The sequence below is a fragment of the Myxine glutinosa genome, chromosome 1 (assembly GCF_964187855.1).
Source record: "Myxine glutinosa chromosome 1, kmMyxGlut1.1, whole genome shotgun sequence".
NCBI lineage: Eukaryota > Metazoa > Chordata > Myxini > Myxiniformes > Myxinidae > Myxine > Myxine glutinosa.
The window spans coordinates 363,411,042-363,433,816 of NC_136261.1; the positions used below are offsets into that span (position 1 = coordinate 363,411,042).

The 22,775-nt window shown below is 43.6% G+C and overlaps 1 protein-coding gene across 1 annotated transcript in view; it reads right to left on the reverse strand.

Moving 5' to 3' along the window:
• Positions 1–21,787, reverse strand: part of ECHS1 (enoyl-CoA hydratase, short chain 1) — a 48,278-nt gene extending 26,491 nt beyond the window's left edge. Inside the window, exons 1-3 of the mRNA XM_068099763.2 lie at positions 21,420–21,787; positions 18,013–18,210; positions 12,730–12,857 (exon numbers count right to left, since the gene is read on the reverse strand). Coding sequence (XP_067955864.2) covers positions 12,730–12,857; positions 18,013–18,210; positions 21,420–21,513 — 420 coding nt within the window. The 5' untranslated portion in view covers positions 21,514–21,787. The remainder of the gene's footprint in view (positions 1–12,729; positions 12,858–18,012; positions 18,211–21,419) is intronic.
• Positions 21,788–22,775: the final 988 nt, after the last annotated feature.

Below are 22,775 nucleotides of genomic sequence, written 5' to 3' on the forward strand. Positions count from 1 at the left end.
GTCCAGAAAGAACATCAGGGCAAGACTAAAGTTTGCCAATGAACACCGAGGCAAAGACCAGCACTTCTGGAACAATGTGCTCTGGACAGATGAGAAAGGTCGAGCTATTTGGCCAAAGTACCAGAAGACATGTTTGGCGAAAACCAAACACAGCATTTGACCACAAGAACCTGATACCAACTGTAAAGCATGGTGGTGGAAATATTATGGTTTGGGGCAGCTTTGCTGCATCAGGGCCTGGACAGCTCACCATCATAGAATCCACTATGAATTCTTTATTGTACCAGAGGGTGCTTGAGGATAATGTGAGGCCATCTGTCGGAAAGTTGAAGCTCAACTGAAGGTGGACCTTGCAACATGACAATGACCCTAAACATACCAGTAAATCCACCAAGGAATGGCTGAAAAGAAAGAAATGGAGGGTTCTGGAATGGCCAAGTCAAAGCCCGGATCTAAATCCCATCGAGATGTTGTGGGGGGATTTGAAACGAGCTGTGCATGCAAGAAACCCCTCAAACATCGCACAGCTGAAATAATTCTGCATGGAGAAGTGGGCAAAAATTTCTCCCAGTCGATGTCAGAGACTGGTAGACAGTTATAACTATAAGAAATGCTTACTTGAGGTTGTTTCTGCCAAAGGGGGCAACACCACCTATTAAAGCCAAGGGTGTACTTACTTTTTCCACATGAAAAATTTGCATTTATGTTTATATAAATTACACAATGGACTACAAAATGTAAATGTTTCATGATATTTGTTATATTATATCACCTTTATCTATCAATATTGTTGAAATGAAGATCAAATAGCTGTATGTTGAAAAAGTCAAAACTTTACATGGGGTGTCCTTACTTTTTCACGTGACTGTATATATATATATATTGTTGCGGATCTCGGGGGTCAGTGCTCCCCTTATCAAGGGGGGGTTAATCCCCTTGTCCGTGACTGACCGACCCGAGTCCTTTGAAGTTACAACGCTCCTTCCGGACGGTATTAGCTCGGGTCATTGGTCAAGGTAGTCCCAAATACCAACGTACTAACCCGACCGTAAAGCAGGGAAATAACTCCTGCTCGAACCACGGACGTGATGGTAAATGCCGAGCAGTTAGCAGTCCGCGATCCGAGCCGTTAACAATTGACTAACCTGATTCTGAGCGGTTGCGATCGTGCCACAGGTACTCAATGGAAAGAAAGGACGGAGGCGATCGGATTAGGGAAAAACCAAGAAAGAACAAGGTAAATTTATTCAGAATATACATGAGGAAAGAGGAAATGAAAGGAATGTGCAAGAAGAAGAAGAAGCATGACACAGGGCAGGCTTAACTACACAGTCTTAACTTATTTACCAGACAAACATACACACACACGGGATTGCAGCTGGAAGGGTGGAACATCCAGGTAGATGGTCCAGGCGATGGGGTCCAGGCTCCAGGTGAGGCTCCAGTTCCGTGGGCGAAAACCTGGCAGGCAGCTTCGCGCGTATCGTTCACCCGCGAGCGGACCTTACATATAGTGGGGGGGAGGCTCGTGTCCTTCAATAACGCGCCTTTTGTAATCGAGCTCGTATACAATGCGCTCTCCCACAAGTCCGTATACAATGCGCTCTCCCAACAAGTCCTTCCAAAGAAGTCCGTTTGCCAGCGTGCGCAGTCCTCAAGACCCGCCAAGTCCGGTTACAAGAGCGCTGCTGAACAAGTCCGTGAAAGGGCTTTGCGCTCGCGCTTTTATTACGTGCGCCAAGATCACTATGCGCTTCATCAAGCCACGCCCGCCAGTGATATTTCATCAGCCCTGGTTGGCTGGTGGGGGCCTACCGGCCACGCCCTGATGGCGAGTTGACGTGGCCACACCTTGTTCCTGGCGCTCTGCCCCCTTCTTCCTCGAGCCAACCGCATGGTCAATGGCAGCGCCTGAGTGAACGCTAACCAAGGCGCGTAACAGAATTTGGAGAGAGGTCGCAAAATGAACAAAAGGGCCTACTCCTTATTTGATTGATGCAACGCAGATTCAACTATTGGAAACACGGCCTTATCTAAAACACATAATAAGGAAATAACTGAGTTCCTATGGTGACCTACGTGTTGCTTATGGACTAACCAAGGGTGTTACCTTTAACCTTTACTATCATATTTACAAGTGATTATTATTTACAAAAGTGTGGGTTCTAAAACCGCAACAATATATACACAGACATATATGTATGTATGTATGTATGTATGTATGTATGTATGTATGTATGTATATATAAATATATAATATATATAATATATATATATATATATATACACACAAAATTCAACAGATAAACTTTACTTTCATCTGTAATAATGAATGTCATTGCACCAGTCAGTCTGTGCATGTGCATGTGCGTGTGCGTGTCTCCTCCATAATTCCAAAATTACGAAACCAAGCGGCCCAAACCTTTGCATGCATACTAAGGGAACTCCAATGGGGTGCATGAATGAAAACTGGTTATTTGGGTAAATTTAAACACCACCTTTAAAGATAATTTAGGGAGTGTACGGCTTGGTCCATGCATCGGATTCCAGGGCCACATTGAAAGATGGCTTGAGAGCTTGGAGCTGCCCACAATGATATGGTGCCGTTTCATTATTCACCAGGAGGCACTATGTGCGAAAATACTGGGGGCACTATATAGCAAGTACTCAAAGAACAAATACTGCTTCCACCACACAGACCCTCATCTTGAACAGTGTCTCCGCCTTGGTCACTCTCGGTTCAGGCCCCGAAAATGATGGACCTGCAAAAGCTCACATAAACCGCACAACCCTGACCGTTCATAGTTTGCCTTGCTTTAATTATAATGCAGTATTATGATACACTCTTTGTTTTATTCGTTCCCATTAATGAAAGTTAGCACATCAGCATCTCATGTTGGCCAAATGGTGAAATGGCGTGGAGACTGTAGGGTACTGTTGTCTATCAATTTTATTCAGTTGTTACTGTAATACTCATGCTTAATGACCCTCATTGCCTGAGAGAAGAATGTTAATAATAATAATAATAATAATAATAATAATCAAAAAGGAGTCATATAGCCCCATCAAGCAGAGTAAACGACCCTCATGGCGTTTTACATTATCATGTGAACGCACACACACCGCACACACATACACAAACACAGACACACCTTCACTCTTGCCCTATTCCTCTCCCTCCCCATTCAAAACCCACAGATGTGTACTCCCCTCCTCCTCCCCTCCCTCCCCCGCACATGTACACAGACATACTCTCGATCTCTGTCCCACCTCAAACCAAAGGGAAAACAGGACTTAGACTTTGAAAGACTTGTGAAACAGATAGGTTTTGAGGGAGGTTTTAAAGGCAGGAAGAGAGTCAACATGTCGAACAGAGGAAGGCAAGTCATTCCAGAGCAGAGGTGCAGCAAAGGAAAAGGACTTGGTGCTGGTGCGTGGCGGCTCTAAGGTCATAGAGTCGTCGCTTGAACGAAGACGTCGCCGAGGTTCATGGAGAGTGAGCAAATCGGAGAGATAGTGAGGTCCCGTTCCACACAATGATTTATAACAGTGTGCAAATTTTGTATTGCACACGAGCAGAGACAGGCAGCCAGTGTAAAGATTCAAGAAGCGGAGTAACATGGTCAGACTTCTTCGCCTTACAGACAAGACGAGCGGCAGAGTTTTGAACCTTTTGTAACCTATCCAAGAGAAACTGAGGGCAGCCAGCATACAAAGAATTACAATAGTCTCGCCTTGAGAGGACAAGGGCACAGACCAGAGTTAGAGCAGCTTGAGGAGTAAGAAAGTGGCGAATGGATGCGATCTTTCGCAGCTGAAAGTATGCCGATTTGCAAGTTTGAAGTACTTGCTTGGAAAATGTCATGTTACAGTCGAAAACCACACCAAGGTTCTTGGCCAACGAAACAAAGTTTACATCGGTTTCACCAACATGAATAGTGGTAGGAAGTGAACATTGTAGAGGACATCTGTGTGATCTTACAATCATAGACTCTGTTTTAGAATCGTTCAGCTGAAGTTTGTTTTGGGTCATCCACGCCTTCACGTCGGCAATACAGCTTTCTAACACATCAACAGTGGGCACGATTTGTTGAATCGTGCTTCCTTTGTACAGCTGATTGTCGTCCGCAAAGGCATGGTGATCAACTGAATGTCTGGCAACAAGATCAAATAGAGGCTGAGTGTACAAAAGAAAGAAGATAGGTCCCAGGACTGAGCCCTGGTGAACGCCAAAGGAAAGCGGAGAAGGGGCTGATTTCTGGCCATTGACAACAACTGTTTGAACTCTATCAGTAAGATAGGACATCAGCCAAGAAAGGGGAGTACCAGTTATACCAAATGTGATTTCAAGACGACGAATTAAGACACTATGGTCAATCGTGTCAAAGGCGGCAGACAAGTCCAAAAGAGCAAGAACGGAAACCTTACCACAGTCAAGAGAGGTCAGAAGATCATTGGTTATTCTTAGGAGAGCGGTCTCGGTGCTATGGCCTGGTCTATATGCTGACTGGCGAGAATTGAAAAGATTATTTGAAACTAGATGGTTGTGGGATAATATGTATATTCATATATATTATCAGTATATGTTAATATTGCTAAAAACAGTTAAATTGCATCTCAATGTGATCTTGTGTAAAATGGGTTTTCATACCGTGCAGTTTGGCAAAGCCTTGGAACCGAAGAGATAACCTTTGTCCTTTAGTGAAAGGCTCAGGGAAGAGTGTTGACTCAGCCCTGGGGTAAAATACAAGAGTCAACTGACTGAGATTAAATTGTCAGAGAATGTTGACCTTTTGGCTCAAACAGTGACCCGGTTCCCTCCTTCCCGTGATAGCCATCTTTTGTAAACCTCTTAGTGGCTGATGATGAAGACCAGATGCCAGATTGGTGCCGGGGAGGCTGGGGAAGATGGCGTCTTGAGCAATTTCGTGCTGACCTTAGACCTCTGGCTTATAAGATTAACGGAGACGAGGCTTATTTAAGGGAATGGCACAAAGGGAGACTCACAGAACTCCTTCGAATGGACAAGGCGTTGGTTCTGTGTTTTGTATGTATCATGTGTGGGTAAGTGTTAGTTCTTCTCTCGTTGAGTGAATACATCTATATTTAAACTGAGTGAGTTTCATGAGTCTCATTGAGTTTTGGCTGAGAAGTGTCCAAAAAGAAATGTCACAACATGGTCATTCATCTGTGATAGCACAATTCATCTGTGATAGCACAATTCATCTGTGATATCATCTGTGATAGCACAATTCTTTCTGTGATCTTTGACAGGAAAGACAGGTTGGAGATAGGACGGTAATTTTTCATGTCGTTAAGGTCAAGGGTGGGCTTTTTAAGAAGTGGTTTAACAAGAGCTTGCTTAAAGAGAAGCGGAAATGAACCCGTAGTCAGAGAATCATTGATAACTGCAGTAATAAATGGGAGGAGGGTGTCCAAACACTCAATAAACAAATCGGTGGGAAGGGGGTCAAGATCACATGTTTTTGTGTTTGACTTGAGGATTGTACATTTGACAATTTCCTCAGTAACAGGAGTAAACGAACTAAGAGGTCGTCCGTGAAAGCAGTGTTCAGCATCATCGAAGGAAAGGAGTGACTGCTTGTCAAGATTGTTTCTTATTGACTGAATTTTATTGTGAAAGAAATGCAGGAAGCGTTGGGGTAGTTCGTTTTGAGGAAATACAGTGGGAAGAATGGATTTATTTTTGGTGGCAAACAGGCGGTTGGTAATGCTGAACAGTTGCTTGCAGGAGGAGCTCCTAGTAATCTGATCAGAAATATATGACGTTTTTGCTTTCAGAATGATTTTTTTTTTTTTTTTTTAAAGCTATGTTATACAACTGTTTATGGACTGTGAGGCCAATCTTCAGCCACTGTCTCTCAGCACGTCGTCGTTCCTTTTTGGCAGCCCTGACTTCGTCGCTGACTGCGCTGAACCACGGAGTACTCCTGCGTCTGGGAACGGCACGCCGTGTCGCTGGAGCATGACAGTCCAACGCTGTGCGGAGGCAACAGTCAAGGTCTTCTGCAGTGACATAGGAACGGCCAGAGAGACGGGTGTGAAGGTCCTCTTTAAAGGTGGAACGGTCGATGGCACAAATGTTGCGGGCAGTGATGAAGGTGGGCTGAAGACGAGGAACAGCAATACTCAGGTGGCTGGTGACACAGAAGTGGTCCGAGGTGATAGCACAGGTCACTGACGTGGACTGCACCAACTGATCATCGCATCTGTGCACTAACCAATCCAGGATGTGTCCTTTAACGTGTGTCGGTTGGGAGACAGACTGAGACAGACTAAAAGTAGAAAGGAGGTCAATGATCTTTGAAGTGAGACGATGTTGTGGTTGGTCGTAGTGGACATTGAAATCTCCAAGAATGAAGACGAAACCAGGAAGTGTATTGCAGTGGTCGAGCAGATTAGGAAGCTGGGTCACGAACATAGAGTCAGTAAGCTTGTTTTTCCGGTTAGGTGGAGGTCGGTAGAGGCAGAAGAAATGAAGAGTGTTTTCTGACAGAGTGAAGGTGACATGGGCTAGCTCGTAGGATGAATGGTCGAACGAAAAAGTCGTGGTGAAGGAGACAAAGGGAGAGAAGTTGTCTCTGTAAATAACAGCCACGCCCCCACCCCTAGAGGAGCGAGGAAATGACTGCAGGGTGTATCCAAGTGGGGTGAGATCAGCACATCTCGCTTCGTCGCCACTGGGTCGGAGCCAAGTTCTGGTCAGAAAAAACACGTCGATATCGTTATCTTGAATAAAAGAGGTAATTTCGGTTCGCTTGTCAGGACTACTTACAGACTGAGCGTTGAATAAGACGAGATACAGGTCAGAACGGTGTTGTTTTGGTGCTGTGTATGTTCTACAGGGATAGATGAGGTTATTGAAGTTGACAGGGGACACTTTTTCGCATGAATTATTCAAATGTGGGCCGGGCCGTCGCTGGTCGCGAAGAGAAATCACAATCGGTATTTTTCTCTGCTTTCTCCTCCCGCCTCGCTTTGTGCGTTTTCTCGGGAGACCAACGCCGATTTCAAGTTCTCTGAGGCCTGACACGAGTCCAGGAGTCAATCGAGTGGTGTTGTTTAAAGACAAAAGTTTTTGCCGAGTGTAGCGAATAGGCCTCGGGACAGAGGAGTTAGAGTGGATAGTCGAGCTCGGTACATGCAGCGGTGCGTGGCGATGGGGCGAGCGGTGGGACGGGCGATGGGGCGGGCGATGGGGCGGGACGGGGAAAATAACTGTCTTGTTGAGAGGTGCACACCAGGGCTGCGTGAGGCTCAGCGAAAAAACATGGCGGGTACTCACAGTTCGAAATTTTCAACTTGGTGGCGAGTAAAAACCAAAGTACTGCAAATCTCACGGGCAGACACGCCGCCAGAAGCCAGGAAACGAAACAGGGATCCATCACAATCATTCACACAAAGCACAACACACGCTAAATCCAACAGAATCAATCAAATACACAGGACAACCGACTCAGCTCAGCCTGCTAGGCGAATGACCCGGAGTATTGTGTTATCGGGTATTGGGAGAAAATAGATAAACTTTTATGCAAGAACATTGAAGGGGTGGTGTCCACAGAATGTTCACAATGTGCCAAGTAATTTTAGTTCTGGGCCACGATCAAAAATAGTTGAGGAACCCTGTCCTATGGACTCCTTTCATTCATTGTCGTTACGTCTTGGCGCATGTAGAGCCAGCTCTGAAAACGCCATAAAACGAAGAGAATAAGAATAATAAGAAGATCCTTCCTCTTCCATATTCAGCGAAGTGACACGTGGTGTTTGGAGAGACACTTACAGTGCATCCCCACGGTGTTCACACACGCCCTTTTACAATGCTACAGTGCCGAGTGAGCAGCGTGGTAAGGTGAAATGAATGACAAGGTATTACGTACACAGTTTAGTTACCTGCACTATGTTAGTGTTAATTGACGGGCAATACAATAAAATAAAGAGAAGTGTGTGTGTGTGTGTGTGTGTGTGTGTGTGTGTGTGTGTGTGTGTGTGTGTGTGTGTGTGTGTGTTCACAAATATAATTGGTGTGTGTGTTCGGTCAGTCCCACGCTATGGTACAGTGGTAATTCACAGGCAAAATAAATGTAAAATAATTTTACGTATAAGAGGCATCACTGTGGATGACGTCATTCACTTTAATTGAATACTTTTATTCCGCTATTTTGATCCCATTTCAGTTCCGTTGCAGCTTTGCGAGTAAAATATAAGAGGTTATGACAACGTTGCCTTCAGATAAACAAGAGAGAAAATAAAAACGAGAGATTGCCAGATTAGAGTAATAAAAACATCCTGCAAATTGAAGGTTATAACATCATGAATAGTTAATCAACAATTAGTACACTCTTGGCATTGGCTTCAAACATTAATGAATGAGGGAATGGCATGATCATACTATAGCAACAACAAAAGCTTCACTACAGCATATCATCGGGCTGAAAGGATGCCCTAGAGATATGCAAACTTGCCTCGCAGCTATTTAGCTTGGTTTTGAATCTGACCCAACTACGAATATAAACTGTCATCTTGGTGTTTCCCAGGCAGGGTGATTTCCCAATGCGTTTTCCATCCCATGGATGGATGTTAAACGGGCGTCCCGTCTGCCAGCATTCGTTGGTAGATGTTAAACTTCCCATTGTGTCCTTCGTGAAGAGTAGGCGAGCTATCGCCGGCACCATGAACAAATTACAAATTCCTGCCCCTTACCAGCAGAGGGCAGCAGCACAGGCACACCATCAGCCAATGATGCTACCCCACAGTCTTGTGCGGCATATGAATGAATAAGACGACTACATGATTTATGACAATTATGCAAACACCATCTCAAATATTTCAGTTGAAGCTCTGAAAATGATGCCGATTTATCATTGGATAAAGACCTATATCAGAAACAAGAAATGTGTTGTGCATAGTATGATACTGGTGAAAACCCTAAAATAAGTCGTTGGCCGATGAAGACCTCAAAAATAATTGGTGGTTGAATTCAGTGACCAGATATGCAAATCCTCTTAACATTTCAAGACAATCGGATGAAAATTGAGGATTTTAGAAATTTGGCCTATGTTGACCTTTTGGCCTACGTTGACCTCAAATACTTGGTGGTTGAATTCAGTCACCAGATATAAAAGTCCTCTTCAAATTTCAAGTTAATCGAATTAAAATTGACGATTTTAGAAATTTGGCCTATGTTGACCTTTTGGCCGAAGTTGACCCAAAATATAATTGGTGATCGAATTCAGTGACCAGATATGCAAATCCTCTTAAAATTTCAAGTCAATCAAATGAAAATTTACGATTTTAGAAATTTGACAAATTTGGTGACCTTTGGCCTATGTTGACCTATTGACCCCAAAAACAATGGGCTTCTTGCATCTATCTATAATTCCAGCAATCTGTGTGTGTGTGTGTGTGTGTGTCTGTGTGTGTGTGTGTGTGTGTGTCTGTGTGTGTGTTTGTTTGTCTGTGACCGCTGTTTCTCGACAACCACGGGTCCGATATACTTGAAACTTGCCAGGTATATTGCTGGGGACCCGAGGATGTGCCTTTTCAAGGTTTTAAATTAATCGCAGAAGTAGTTACCGAGCTATGTCCAAAAAACGATTCAACCAATCAGAGAGCAGCGAGCTATCGCGTGTGCCGAACGTGGCGAACACACTCTGCCTCGGACGGCACATTTGAGAGCGTATTCATTTATTTCACGTTGGCAAACTATGTTGCCGCTATGTTGGCGTTAAACTATGTTTTAAAACTAATTAAAACCATTTCATGTAAATAGAGGGGGGGGGGGATTGTCACTGTACTCGCAAGCCGTTCGCCGTTCGCTTTGGCGTTGCGAATGAACCAAAACATTTCATGAACCAAACCATTTCATGTAAAGCGTTCGCCGTTCGCTTTGGCGTTGCGAATGGACCAAAACATTTCATGAACCAAACCATTTCATGTAAATAGAGGGGGGGGATATAATTTTAGATATATATATAGTACGGGCATGCCCTAGTATGACCAACTCCACCATTTGGTGAAGCTTCGTGAAGATCGGGTGAAAATTGTGACCTGTAGGCGACTGACAAGACAGAATAACGCACAACACCAACCAATATACAGTACTTGAAAAATCTTCGACTTTCCTAAGTAATAAAGCCATTTCTGTTAAAGTGTGATACGTACTGCAAATATTTTGTCCACAACCACTGGGGCATTTGAGAGCAAGATTGGGCCAATAAATACATTATAAATCTCCACCAACAGGCGACCACAGTGTTCACACACGCAAGCTTCCAAGTCAAATATATTGTCGTGTTCACTGCCAGGATTAACACCCCTGGTGATGGATGGCCAACCGAGCTTTAACTCTGAGGCATTCACTCAAACTATGGCGGCACGGGGTTATCTGATTCACACAACAAATAAACGGACAAGACAAGGAATTAAATTTCAACAAATAAAGGGTTTAATAAAAGAATGCAGACAACAAGAAATGTGCGGTAAAATCCAATTCCTAATTGAGATGCCCCCACATGGACTCATAAAACAGACACAGGGATAAATAAATGATGAAAGCAATAAATGTGTGTGGTGCGTTTGCCTGCACTCCGCTGCTCTGTGTCCTCGACCGGCCGGGCACGTCAAAATCCCCGCGTCCCTGCACGGGAAAACACAGGCCTTGGCGCGGGGTCCGTTGACCCATCAGCCACCGAGCAGGCCCTCACTCCTTCCTCGCCGTCCGCTCCACAAGCCAAGAGTGTGCACGAACTGCGACTGAACGCGATGCCAGCCACAAACCAAGAGAGTCAGAGTGCATGAGCTGCGACTGTCTGCCATGGAACCCAGCATGAAGAGACAAAATGTGACTTCTCGCTACGAAAGTCTGACCCCAAGAGAGAAGAGAGCACAATGCATCCATTCGTAGTGAAAAAATGTGACAACTCGCTACGAATGTCCGACCCAAGAGAGAGAAAATGGCGGTCCTCAGCCTTTTTGTCCCTGGTGCTCGAACGTCATATGATGACGTCCGCGCGCACTCCAATCAAAGAGTCCCATCACATCAGTCCATCGCCCCGACCAAAAAACACCTCTCGGGGTGGGGCCTAACGGCCCCGCTTGCCGGCCCTTGTGATGACTCCGCTGGTGGCGTCAGTGGTAGTGTTCGAATGTCTGAATCCGGTGGCTTTTATGGGGTTTATTTAATTTAGGTGCGGAGTGCATGGCTGGTGTTGTATGCGTCATAAGGAACAAAGGGAAAACCACAGAGGCAATGTACATACAGGGAATTATTCCTTATACCCTAACTAATTAGCATAGCTCCACCTCTCGCATGGAGACAAATATACAACCTTACGCAACATCCGGCCTGACTTAAGTACATGAGGGTTTCTTCTTCTTCACGACATTCGGAGCACGCAAATCTTTTTACCATTGGAAGATAGGGCTCATTTGTTTTTAACATTATCTTCTACATATTCTATATTTAACATTGTGATATGAAAATAGTTTTCATATTTGTTGTAAATGTAGTTTAAACTCGTGGTTATGCATTAGAGCGGTGTATTTTTTTGCAGCGTCGTCTTCAATGTTCATTTTTTTTTTTCTAACAAAGGCATATTCTGTCATTTAAAAACCACCAAAGTGTGTATTAGGTTTCCCCGTTTCATAAAATGTATCGTTTGATACATATAATGCTTTAAAACCGTTTTTTTGGTTTTTTTTGTTTATACCTCAGAAGAGATATCAACATTTACCTCAGCGAATGTCAATCGTTGTGTCAGTATTTGATGAACTTATAAAGACTTAGGTGACTTATAAGTGTGACGAGCATGTGCACGGGATTCTTCCCAGAAGAATGAGTGAGGTCACATTAGCTTGTACGACTTAAAATGAGCGAGTTTTGTTTTCACGTTTGGGCCAGTTTTACATGTTGTATCCCTAAGGAATGAAACGCAACATTTTTCCTGGCTTACAATTTTATTTGAAGTCACACATGCCTCAAAATACACTTACTTATATAGAATTGAACGCTGAATCCGAAAATGTAAGTGAAATTGCCTTGTTTCTTTTTTTTTTACATTATCTTCTGTATATTCTATATATATATATCTGTGCAGTGTCTGTCTTGTGTTGTCTTGTCTTGTGTCGTCACTGAACTACCCCCTCAAACTTTTATGAAATCGTACTATTCCAACTTGACCACGGCGGGAGTATGCGCTCTACTGAGTGGCATTACAGTTACTCCCACAAGGGAGTAATGCATTCGATCGTGTCCGTCCGTGTGTGTGTTCGTGTGTTTGTGAACAAGATATCTGGAAAAGTTCTGAACGGATTTGGATGAAAGTTGGTGGGATGATTGCCCTTGGGATAAGGAAGAATTGATTAGTTTTTGGTGAAGCTCAGGATATTATTCCGGATCCAGGAATTGTTTGAAGGATTTTTTACCATTGGAAGATAGATTCCAACTTGACCCACGGCGGGAGTATGTGCTCTACTGAGTGGCGTTCTACTTAATAATATTATTATTAAAACAATCGCAAAGTTTCAGTGGAAAAACTTTTCGGTTTGCTTCCCATGGTATCTGTTGCTTCAAAGCAAGAATCCCTGTTATCTCTACGCAGCTTCCAGCCCACCACCCCGACCCGCAAAATACGGTTGAAAGGTCATGGAATGCAGTCTATCAGATTGTAGTGACATTATACATGTTCAGCAACATAGACAAATACTTACTGCATATCCATTAACAGCAGCAATAACGGGCTTTTTCACTTCTGCCAACCGGTTCCAGTTGTTTAAAAAACCTCCACCATAACACTCGTGGAAGTTAAGATCTTGCATCTCCTTTATATCAGCACCAGCTGGGAACAAAAATCATAAAATAATGAATCAGGGAATGAATGATAAACATGTATAATGAATGAATACATAAATTAATAAATAAATCAACGAATCAATCAGAATCTTTACAAAACTCCAAAATAATTTTTCAGCACAAAGCTCAGGGAGTCAAATAGTATTAATTTGGAAATTAAGACTTGTCGCCACATGCCCCCACACCCATGTGATTACGTCTGGTGTCATTACGGCATGCAACGGCTGACTCCACACTTCGGCATTTTGATTCCAATATCGTTCATGCCGAACATATCATCGAACCTGTCATATATCACAATCGCCATGCTCTACCATTACGTTTTTCATTCAGTGTGAAACACAAACAAACCGATTGTTAAAATTATCATCAAATATCGAAAGCATAGTCATCTTCAATATATTGAAGTAGCAGCAGTTTTGTGTCTGGACGTCTCGCTTCATCATTACGTCTATGATGTCATTACAACGGCCGACTTCACAGACCGACATTTTAATTTATGAGTACATCCGCTCACGACAGGAGTGATAGAAAGGGTCATTCCTCTTTGGGGTATATAGATTACAGTCGACCTATGGTCGGGTCTCAAGAACATTTGGTGTGTGTTCATTTACCAAGTTTATTGTGGAGATCGCCATTTGGTTGAAGTATTCGAGCAAGCACTCCATTCAAAACCGTTAAGGAACAGCTGACTTGGCAAGCGCTAGCTAGTTGCTTGGTATATGGGCACACCAGTTTTGTGTTAAACAGCAGTAAAAGTGGGTTTCATTGGTGGTTTTCAAAACAAAACCTTAATTGGTGGGTTTCAAAAGGCCGCTACGAAAAACGCCACTTTTGGGGCAGGAAGTGTCATGTTATTAACCCAACTCTTGTGGGGTATATAGATTACAGTAGATCTTTGCCCAGTTCTGCAAGTAAAGCTCACCTCAGGGATGTCGGGATTCCTCCAAATTTCTTTGTTTAATGTTATAAACAGCATTAGAGAATGTTTAAAAAGCTAATCATACGTGTTTGTGGTTTATAATATTTTACAAGCCCAGCTATGCAGCTGTTAGACTTCCAGTCTTGTTCTTCACAGAAGCAAGGCTCATGGATGACCTCGGATCTTTTTCATTGTATGACCCGAGTTCAGTATCTGACATTTCTGTGAAGACTCTTTCCATCCCTGCTGTAGACAAGCTGTTTGTCCCAAAGAACATCCCAGGCCTGCGTGCGTTTGTCCATCTTTTTGAGCCCAGTTTAAAAAGGCTGACATAACTCTTCCCATTCTTGCAAACCATGTCCATTAGCCATTAGTTGATCAGTGTCGAGCATAGAGTTCCCTTTCACATTAAACCTCGTTGCTCATCTTCCTGAGGGATACTCCATTGATCCAATAAAAATGCTCAACGCTTTATCATACACGTGAAAATACACGAGTACAAATCTCCACCGAAGCAGAGTTGGCGGTGTCGTACCGGCTTACAGTAGAAAGCACGACAGGATTCTGCAACTGGACCAGACGGCATCAGCCCACGGGTCCTAAAATCCTGCTCAGCCGCTCTATCTCGCCCTCTCTCTGTTCTCTTCACCCTCTCTTTTGCTCAAGGTCATCTGCCATAATTTTGAAAATCAGCAAACATTATCGCTTTACACAAAAAAGGTGCAAAAACAGATCCTTGCAACTACAGACCAATCAGCTTGCTCCCAATTATCAGCAAAGTCAGGGAATCCATCATTGCTTCGGAAATCAAATCCTTCCTCTTCCACAATGGCTTGATCTCCGATCATCAATTTGGATTCAGACCAGGTCATTCTACTCTGGACATGCTGATTCTGCTGTCTCAACAATGGATGGAGGTCCTCAATGCCAAACAGGGAATCAGAGCTGTCTCCTTTGACATATCACGTGCCTTCGATGCGGTCTGGCACCCCGCTCTGCTCACCAAACTCTCCTCCTATGGTAGACATGGAAATCTCCACGCATGGCTTGCAGACTTCCTCTCTGGTCGTAGTCAACGTGTGGCCCTGAATGGATTTCTCTAATCTCCCCTTCCTGTTCAGGCTGGAGTTCCCCAAGGCAGTGTTCTGGGCCCTGTGCTTTTTCTGGTCTTCATCAATGATATCTCCGACTCTCTGGAAAATCCTATCTCCTTGCTGATGACTCCACTCTCTGCCGCTCCTTTCCTTCCTCATCCCTCAGATCGGCAGTCTGCAGCATCCTCACTCTCTGCAGACCTGGACAAAATCACAGACTGGTCAAACAAGTGGAACATGTCTTTCAATCCTGACAAATCTCACACTCTTACTATGTCTCTCCGAAAAGACCGACTGAACAACCCTCCCATCTACTTTCTCAACAATCTTCTCCAAGAAGTTCTGTCGCTCAAGCTTTTGGGTCTAACTATCTGCCATGATCTTTCCTGGGAAAACCACATTTCCAAGCTGGCCTCCAAAGCCAGTCGCCGACTGGGCATACTCCGTCGTGCGAAGTCCTTCCTTGGCACACCTGAGCACCTCACCACAAACAAGGCTTTCATCCGCAACTCAATGGAATACTGTTCTCCCCTCTGGGCCAGTGCTCCTGCCTCACACCTAGCTCGGCTTCACGCTGTTGAAACCAAAGCTTTCAGAATCATTTGGAATCTCCCGCGATGAAGCTAACTCCGAGGGCCTTTCACTCACTCACCGAAGGCAGGTTGGTGGTCTTTGTCTTCTCCCGACTCCTCTCCGGCCTTGCTCCCCCAGCTCTCTCTGTGCTCTGTCCCCCAAATATTCCGACAGGTCACACAAGATCTTCCAGCAACCCTCTTATGGTTAAACTGCCAAAATCAAGACAAATCTGCTCACCTTCGCTCTTTCATTCCTCTTTTCTCCCGCCTCTGGAACAAACTCCCCCACTCTCTTCAATCCCACTCCTTTCTTATGAAGTTTATTGCTTTTTGTCTTTTCTCGACTCTGATCTATCCTATATGACTCTCAAACAATTAATTTATTTATACGACTTTTAAAATCTTTTTATTTTATTTAAATTTAATTACATGCATTATCACTATCGTATACAAATCGCCTGCAATGATACTTCCAAAAATCTCCAGTTTTGCAGGACTTCAATTTTAAGAAAGTTTTAAATTAATGGGGTACATTGTGAAAGAGTGGTATGAGGACTGCTACTGGACTACTTCAATGGCACTAAACTTTCGGATTTTAAAAACTATTTTTAAATCCACCATCTCTTCTTATCTTCCCCCATCCAAAACCTTGATCTTTTCTACCCCTGCTAATTCACCCCAGATCCACTTTTTTGAAATTCCAACTTCTTTCCTGGAAGTCCTTGGAGTGTCCATGTGTTTTATACCTCTCCCACCTCCCCCCAAGCCCTCTAGCTCCCACAGATCTTTCGATGTCCCTGCTCTCAAATGCTGTGTTTGTGTCCTTCCCCTTCTCTCCCCATCTTGTCTACCGTTCCCCTTATATGTTTCATGTGTCGGTTTGATTTTTGTGTGATCAATGTTAGCTGTTTCACAAGCCTCAATCTTGTATACAAAAGCAAAAACAAAAAACAAAACAACAAAAAAAAAAAACGGAATTTCATCTCCAAACAAAGCATTAACTGTATTTTAGCATTATGAACCACCTTTCGAGGCCATTTTTCCCCGCAGAGCAGGGGTTGGCCTTTTTCGGGCACCGTGGTCCCCTTTTTTGAAGCAATGTTTTATGGCCGGATGCTCTTCCTGCCACCAACCCTGTTAGTCGACTCTTGTGACACAGGGAATTACCAGTGAACTGGTACTCAATTTGCCGACATCGGAAGGATGACAGGCTGAGTCAACCCCCCTGGCGTTAAATCAGTGATCGACCGGGATTCAAACCGGGATTGATGCTGTGAAGAGGAACAGGTTGAGATGGTTTGGTCATGTGTTGAGGAAGGATGAAAGTGACTGGTTGAGAAGAGTGATGGAAATGAATGTTGAAGGAAGTAGAAGACGGGGAAGACCGAGAAAGACTTGGCTAAAGATGGTGGAAGAAGAAATGCGGGCAAGGGGGTTAACAAGGAGAGATGCAGAAAATAGGGCAAAATGGAGAAGATTGTCATGGGGACCACAAGGCTAACCCCCGCTCTAGCAGGGAAAATGGCCTTTAAAATGCATGTTGTTGTTGTTGTTGTGACCGGGATTCAAACCCAGGATCCTAGGATCCCAAGCCGGCACCCTAACCGCTAAGCCAACACCAGGCCTTATTTTAGCATTATGGTTTGATATAATTACCTGCAGGTCAAAGGGATGGGGAAAGCATTTCATAGACCGGTCCGTACAAGGGTGGTGGGGAGGTCAAATACACCACCGTATTTGCATGTATAACTAGAATGACACTCGGTAGAGCGCGTACCTCCGCCAGGCTGAACAGTTTACATTTTGTATCCCACTGATATGCCGGATCTGGATTCCGACCTGAACCAAAACCAAATTGGCTTGTTGTTGTCTCCTTACAGGATCCGGATCTTCGCCAAAATCTAATCATTTTGTCCTCGTCACATAACCAACCTCTCCGCAAAATTTCGTCCGAATCTGTCCACAACCTTTTGAGATATCGCAGACAGACAAACAGGCAGACATGGGTGAAAACATAACCTCCATCTACCTTCGGTGGAGGAGGTAATAAATAGATGGTCCTTAAGAAAATGTGCATATTGGTGAAAGTTTTCCGTCTTTATTGCAAAAATTGGAGAACAATTCAAATAGGTTTGTTTGACAGCCACGTGTCCCAATGCAAGATGCACCTTCTCTACCAAAGGGTTGGACTCAAAGGACTCAAAGGGTTGGCGTCAGGAAGGGCATCCGGCCATAAAAACATTGCCTCAAAAATAGAACCATGACAATTTGGAGAAGATTGTCATGGGGACCGCAAGGCTAAGCCCCGCTCTTGCAGGGAAAATGGCCTTAAAATGCCTGTTGTTGTTGTTGGTGAAAGTTTTCCGTCTTTATTGCAAAAATTGGAGAACAATTCAAAAAGGTTTGTTTGACAGCCACGTGTCCCAATGCAAGATGCACCTTCTCTACCAAGAAGGCTTTCAGACTAATAAGAACAAATTTGCATGTTACCTTTGCCAACAACTTGCCATTTACATCAATATCCTCAAAATACAAGTGCTGAAGTCTTACCGGCAAAGGACCTTTCACTCCCAGTGATGACAACTGCTCCGACGCTGTCGTCGCCTTCTAGCGTATCCAAGGCTTGAGAAAGTTCCTCGATCAGCTTTTCGCAAAGTGCATTCAATGCCTTCGGTCGGTTCAGCTTTATCAGTCCCACGCATCCACCATCGCCTTTTTTGTCTACAATAATGTATTGAAACTGTCCTCCTTCGATGGAAACAAACAAAGAATAAAAGTAATTAAGGTCATGGGAATATGATTCAAAACATTATCCAGCATCTCCGAATAATTTGCCACAAATCCTGGATACAAATCCAAAAACTTGCAGCAGTACCAAGGGGAGCTTCAATTATCGTAAGGACATTCAATTAAAAGGTGCCTCCAAAATAACACCTGCTCTCCAATGCAGAGACCCTGCTAGAACAAACTGCATGGCAACACATGCCTACATAGGGCATTGAACTGAGTATAGGATAAGATCACAAGAAACATTTAATCGCAGCGCTTCTACCATCAAGTTGGATTATTAACCAGACATATTGGGTAAAGAAGTTGTCATTTATTGACATTGCCAGCAAAAAGAACCTCGGTAAAATAACAAATATGCCACTTTTACAAAGGAAACGATGCAGCAATAAAATGGATAAACGGTTGCATTTCAAAATAAATGTTTGTTGCCTGCTTAGCGTTCACATTGCAACCAATGGCGCATGATGCTTGACATCCAGGTTCAAATACCATACACATAGATTTCATGTATTCGTCCATTGCATACTAACGTCCATGTAATTCACAAAGTGCACTCTGATATCTACCAATGTCTTTGTCCCACACACAATTTATGTACAAGCTCTCCAATGAACCCGAGATCAATGTAATGTACAGAAGGGACGCTTCAAACGTTTATGTGTATATAGAAGCGAGATAACAATAGCTTTTAAAATTTATTTATCAACTAGTAAAAGTACCGGTCCCCCGTGATGGGAAAAGCAAGCATGAGTATCTGCCCCCCTGCACCCCCCAGTGACAGAAAAAGCAAGAAACGCACCCGCCCCCTTGCACCCCCCCCTCCCCGCCCCCAGTGACAGCAAAAGCAAGAAACGCATCCGCCCCCTTGCACCCCCCCCCTCCCCGCCCCCAGTGACAGCAAAAGCAGGGAAAAGCAAGAAAAAGTACCCCCCCCCCCCCATGATGGGAAAAGCAAGCAAGAGTAGCCGCCCCCCTGCACCCCCAGTGACGGGGAAAGTAAGAAAAAACACCCCCCCCCCCTCCATGCACCCCCCAGTGACAGGAAAAGCAAGCAAGAGCACCCCCCCCCCCCCCTTGCAAGCAACTCTAGTGACGGGAAAAGCATGAAAGCCCGCTTGGAGTTTGCAAAAAAGCACCTAAACGACTCTCGGACTGTGAGAAACAAGATTCTGTGGGCTTTCATGTGTCTTTCACCGAGGAGAGGCTTCTGTCTGGCCACTCTGCCATAAAGCCCAGATCGGTGGAATGTTGCAGTGATGGTTGTCCTTCTGGAAGTTTCTCCCATCTCCACACAGGATCTATGGAGCTCAGCCAGTGACCATCGGGTTCTTGGTCACCTCTCTTACCAAGGCCCTTCTCCCCCGATTGTTCAGTTTGGCCGGGCGGCCGGCTCGAGGAAGAGTCCTGGTTGTTCCAAGCTTCTTCCATTTAAGAATTCTGGAGGCCACTGTGCTCTTGGGAACCTTCAATGCAGCAGAACTTTTTTTTTGTAGGCTTCCCCAGATCTGTGCCTCGACACAATCCTGTCTCTGAGCTCTGCAGGCAGTTCCTTCGACCTCATGGGTTGGTTTTTGCTCTGATATGCATTGTCAGCTGTGAGACCTTATATAGACAGGTGTGTGCCTTTCCAAATCATGTCCAATCAATTGAATTTACCACAGGTGGACTCCAATCAAGGTGGAGAAACATCTCAAAGATGATCAAGAGAAATGGGAGGCACCCGAGCTAAATTTCAAGTGTCATAGCAAAGGGTCTGAATACTTATGTCAATGTGATATTTCAGTTTTTTATTTTTAATAAATTTGCAAAACTTTCTAAAATCCTGTTTTCTCTTTGTCATTATGGGGTATTGAGTGTAGATCGATGAGGGAAAAAATGAATTTAAACGATTTCAGCATAAGGCTGCAACATAACAGAATGTGAAAAAGTGAAGGGGTCTGAATACTTTCTCAATGCACTGTACATACCTGTACCAAATTTAATTTAAATCCCTTCAGCTGTGTTCACGACATATCACATACTACTTGACATTACCTCTGAGCCTGGGACCCTAATATCTAATCAGCTAATATTTACATCATTATAGATATCTGTACAAAGTTTGAATTAGATCCCTTTAGCCATTCTCAAGTCGACCTATTACAGACCTTTGACCTCTTGGCCCCAAATTCTAATCAGTTAATCTTTACAACATGATACATACCTGGACCAAGTTTGAATTAAATCACTTCAGCCGTTATCAAGTTATAGACATACTACAGACTTAGACCTCTGACCTCTTGACCCCCAAATCTAATCAGTTCATCTTTGCATCATTCCACATAAGTGTAACGAATTTGGGCAGAATCCCATTGCTGGTTCACACGTTAATATCATAACAGGATTTTTACCAAGCATAACCTCTGACCTTTGGCCTTTGACCTCATGACCCCAAAATCTAATCAGTGCATCTTTACGTCATTATACGTACCTGCACCATGTTTGACTAAGATCCCTTCAGCCGTTCTCAAGTTATTGCGGAAACGAAAACCTATCACGGATGGAAGGACGGACGGACAGCCAGAAAACATAATGCCTCCGGCGACTTCGTCAACGGAGGCATAAAAAGACTGCATTCGACTTAAATTTCACCCTCACAACTACAGGCTAAAAGTGCCCCGATTAGAGGACGCGAGTCACTGAAAAACACACACACACACACACACACACACACACACACACACACACACACACACACACACACACACACACACACACACACACACACACACACACACACACCTCGTTTGCACCAATCATACATCATTTCCAAAGTCCAGTATTTAAAACGTTTTGCTGCTCTGTACAAGGCCAGTGAGAGAAAGATTCGACTGAAAGCAAACTTTATATTAATACAAATGTCAACTCACCACAGGTAACATTTACAACATGGCTGTTAAACACCGCACAAAAAGCAATGCATTTCTCATGAGATCTGATGAGAAATTCATGCGAATCTAATGATCACATTAAAATAGAAGGGTTTGCTGAGGGAAATGTATGGTTACTGATGTAATAATAATATGCTACAAGTAAAAGCAGTAACCGGCGTTTACTACACAGGTGGCATACTGACGTACGAACACACTGCACTGTGAGACGTCTGTATAGCGCGGACAGGACCTCACCTGCACCGCTACAACTCCGGAGCAATGGGCAAAATGTCTTCCGCAACTGCGGCCTAACGAGCTGCTTGCACACGCCACGCAGAGCAAACGCCATGGTACACCACGAGAAGGTACGATCCAATGAAATGCGTCGCCACTCGCCAGTCGGCTGCTGTCGTTGTTGTTATTGTTTTATGACCCTGAGGTCTTTCGTCAAAATGTCGAGTCGATCTCATCACTTTTTAGCGCGTTCATCGAAACTGACCCGAATCTATCAAACTAGGCTTAGCTACTTCAAATATATAATATAACTTATAATTAACATTTTTGTAACACTATTTCAAGCACTGTGAACGAGGCAACCAACTGAACAATGGCCTTGCTGATACACCACCACCAAATCGAAATCGAACTTGTTAAAGGGTTAATGTAATTTTAAGTTCACTAAAACGTTTCAATTTTTAGACTTTGTATGTAAGTAAATATTGTGCGAATACAATGACAAGAAAAGTCCAACAGAACAGGGGACGTAGGCAAAGATGAAGAAGAAGAGTATGCGTACGCAGGAGGCCTCGAGTCCTCTCTAAACAGGGACTGTAATTCGGCCCATCATGCGCCACACAAAACCCAGAATAAATATACAGTATCCGTCAAAACGACGCGATTTATTTGGGACAATGAGGGGAGGAGTTGGGATGAGACAATCTGGCACTCCAAGGGATATTCCAATGGTGCTAAAGTAAAAAAGAGAAAATACATTGATTTTAATTATTTAAATAAATAATGGGGGGAAAATATTTTCTACTTGCAAAATCGAAGATTTTTCAAGTATATTGGTCGGTTGCGTTTGTTACTTGGCAAAAAACATTTTTTTGACAAGTATGTTGATCACTCTGGTTTGTGTATGTGTTTGTGTGTGTGTGTTTGTCTGTCTGTCCGCTCACTTAAACGTTATACTTGCCTACAGGTCACAATTTTAAACCGATCTTCACGAAACTTCATCAAATAGTAGCGTTCGTGGTTTGACAAAATCCTATATATTTTTGAGGTGAAAAGGTCAAAAACATGTGCCAAAGGTCAACAACCATTTCAAATTTCTAAAATCCACAATTTTCATCCGATTGACTTGAAATTTGAATGGGATTTTCATATCATCTAACTGAATTCAACCACCAACTATTTTTTAGATCAACATAGGCCAAAAGGTCAACATAGGCCGAAGGTCAACCACTGTATTCAAATTTCTAAAATCCTCAATTTACATCGGATTGACTTGAAATCTGAATAGGATTTGCATATCAGCTTACTGAAACCAACCACCAACTATTTTTGAGGTCAACATAGGCCAAAAGGTCAACATAGGCCGAAGGTCAACCA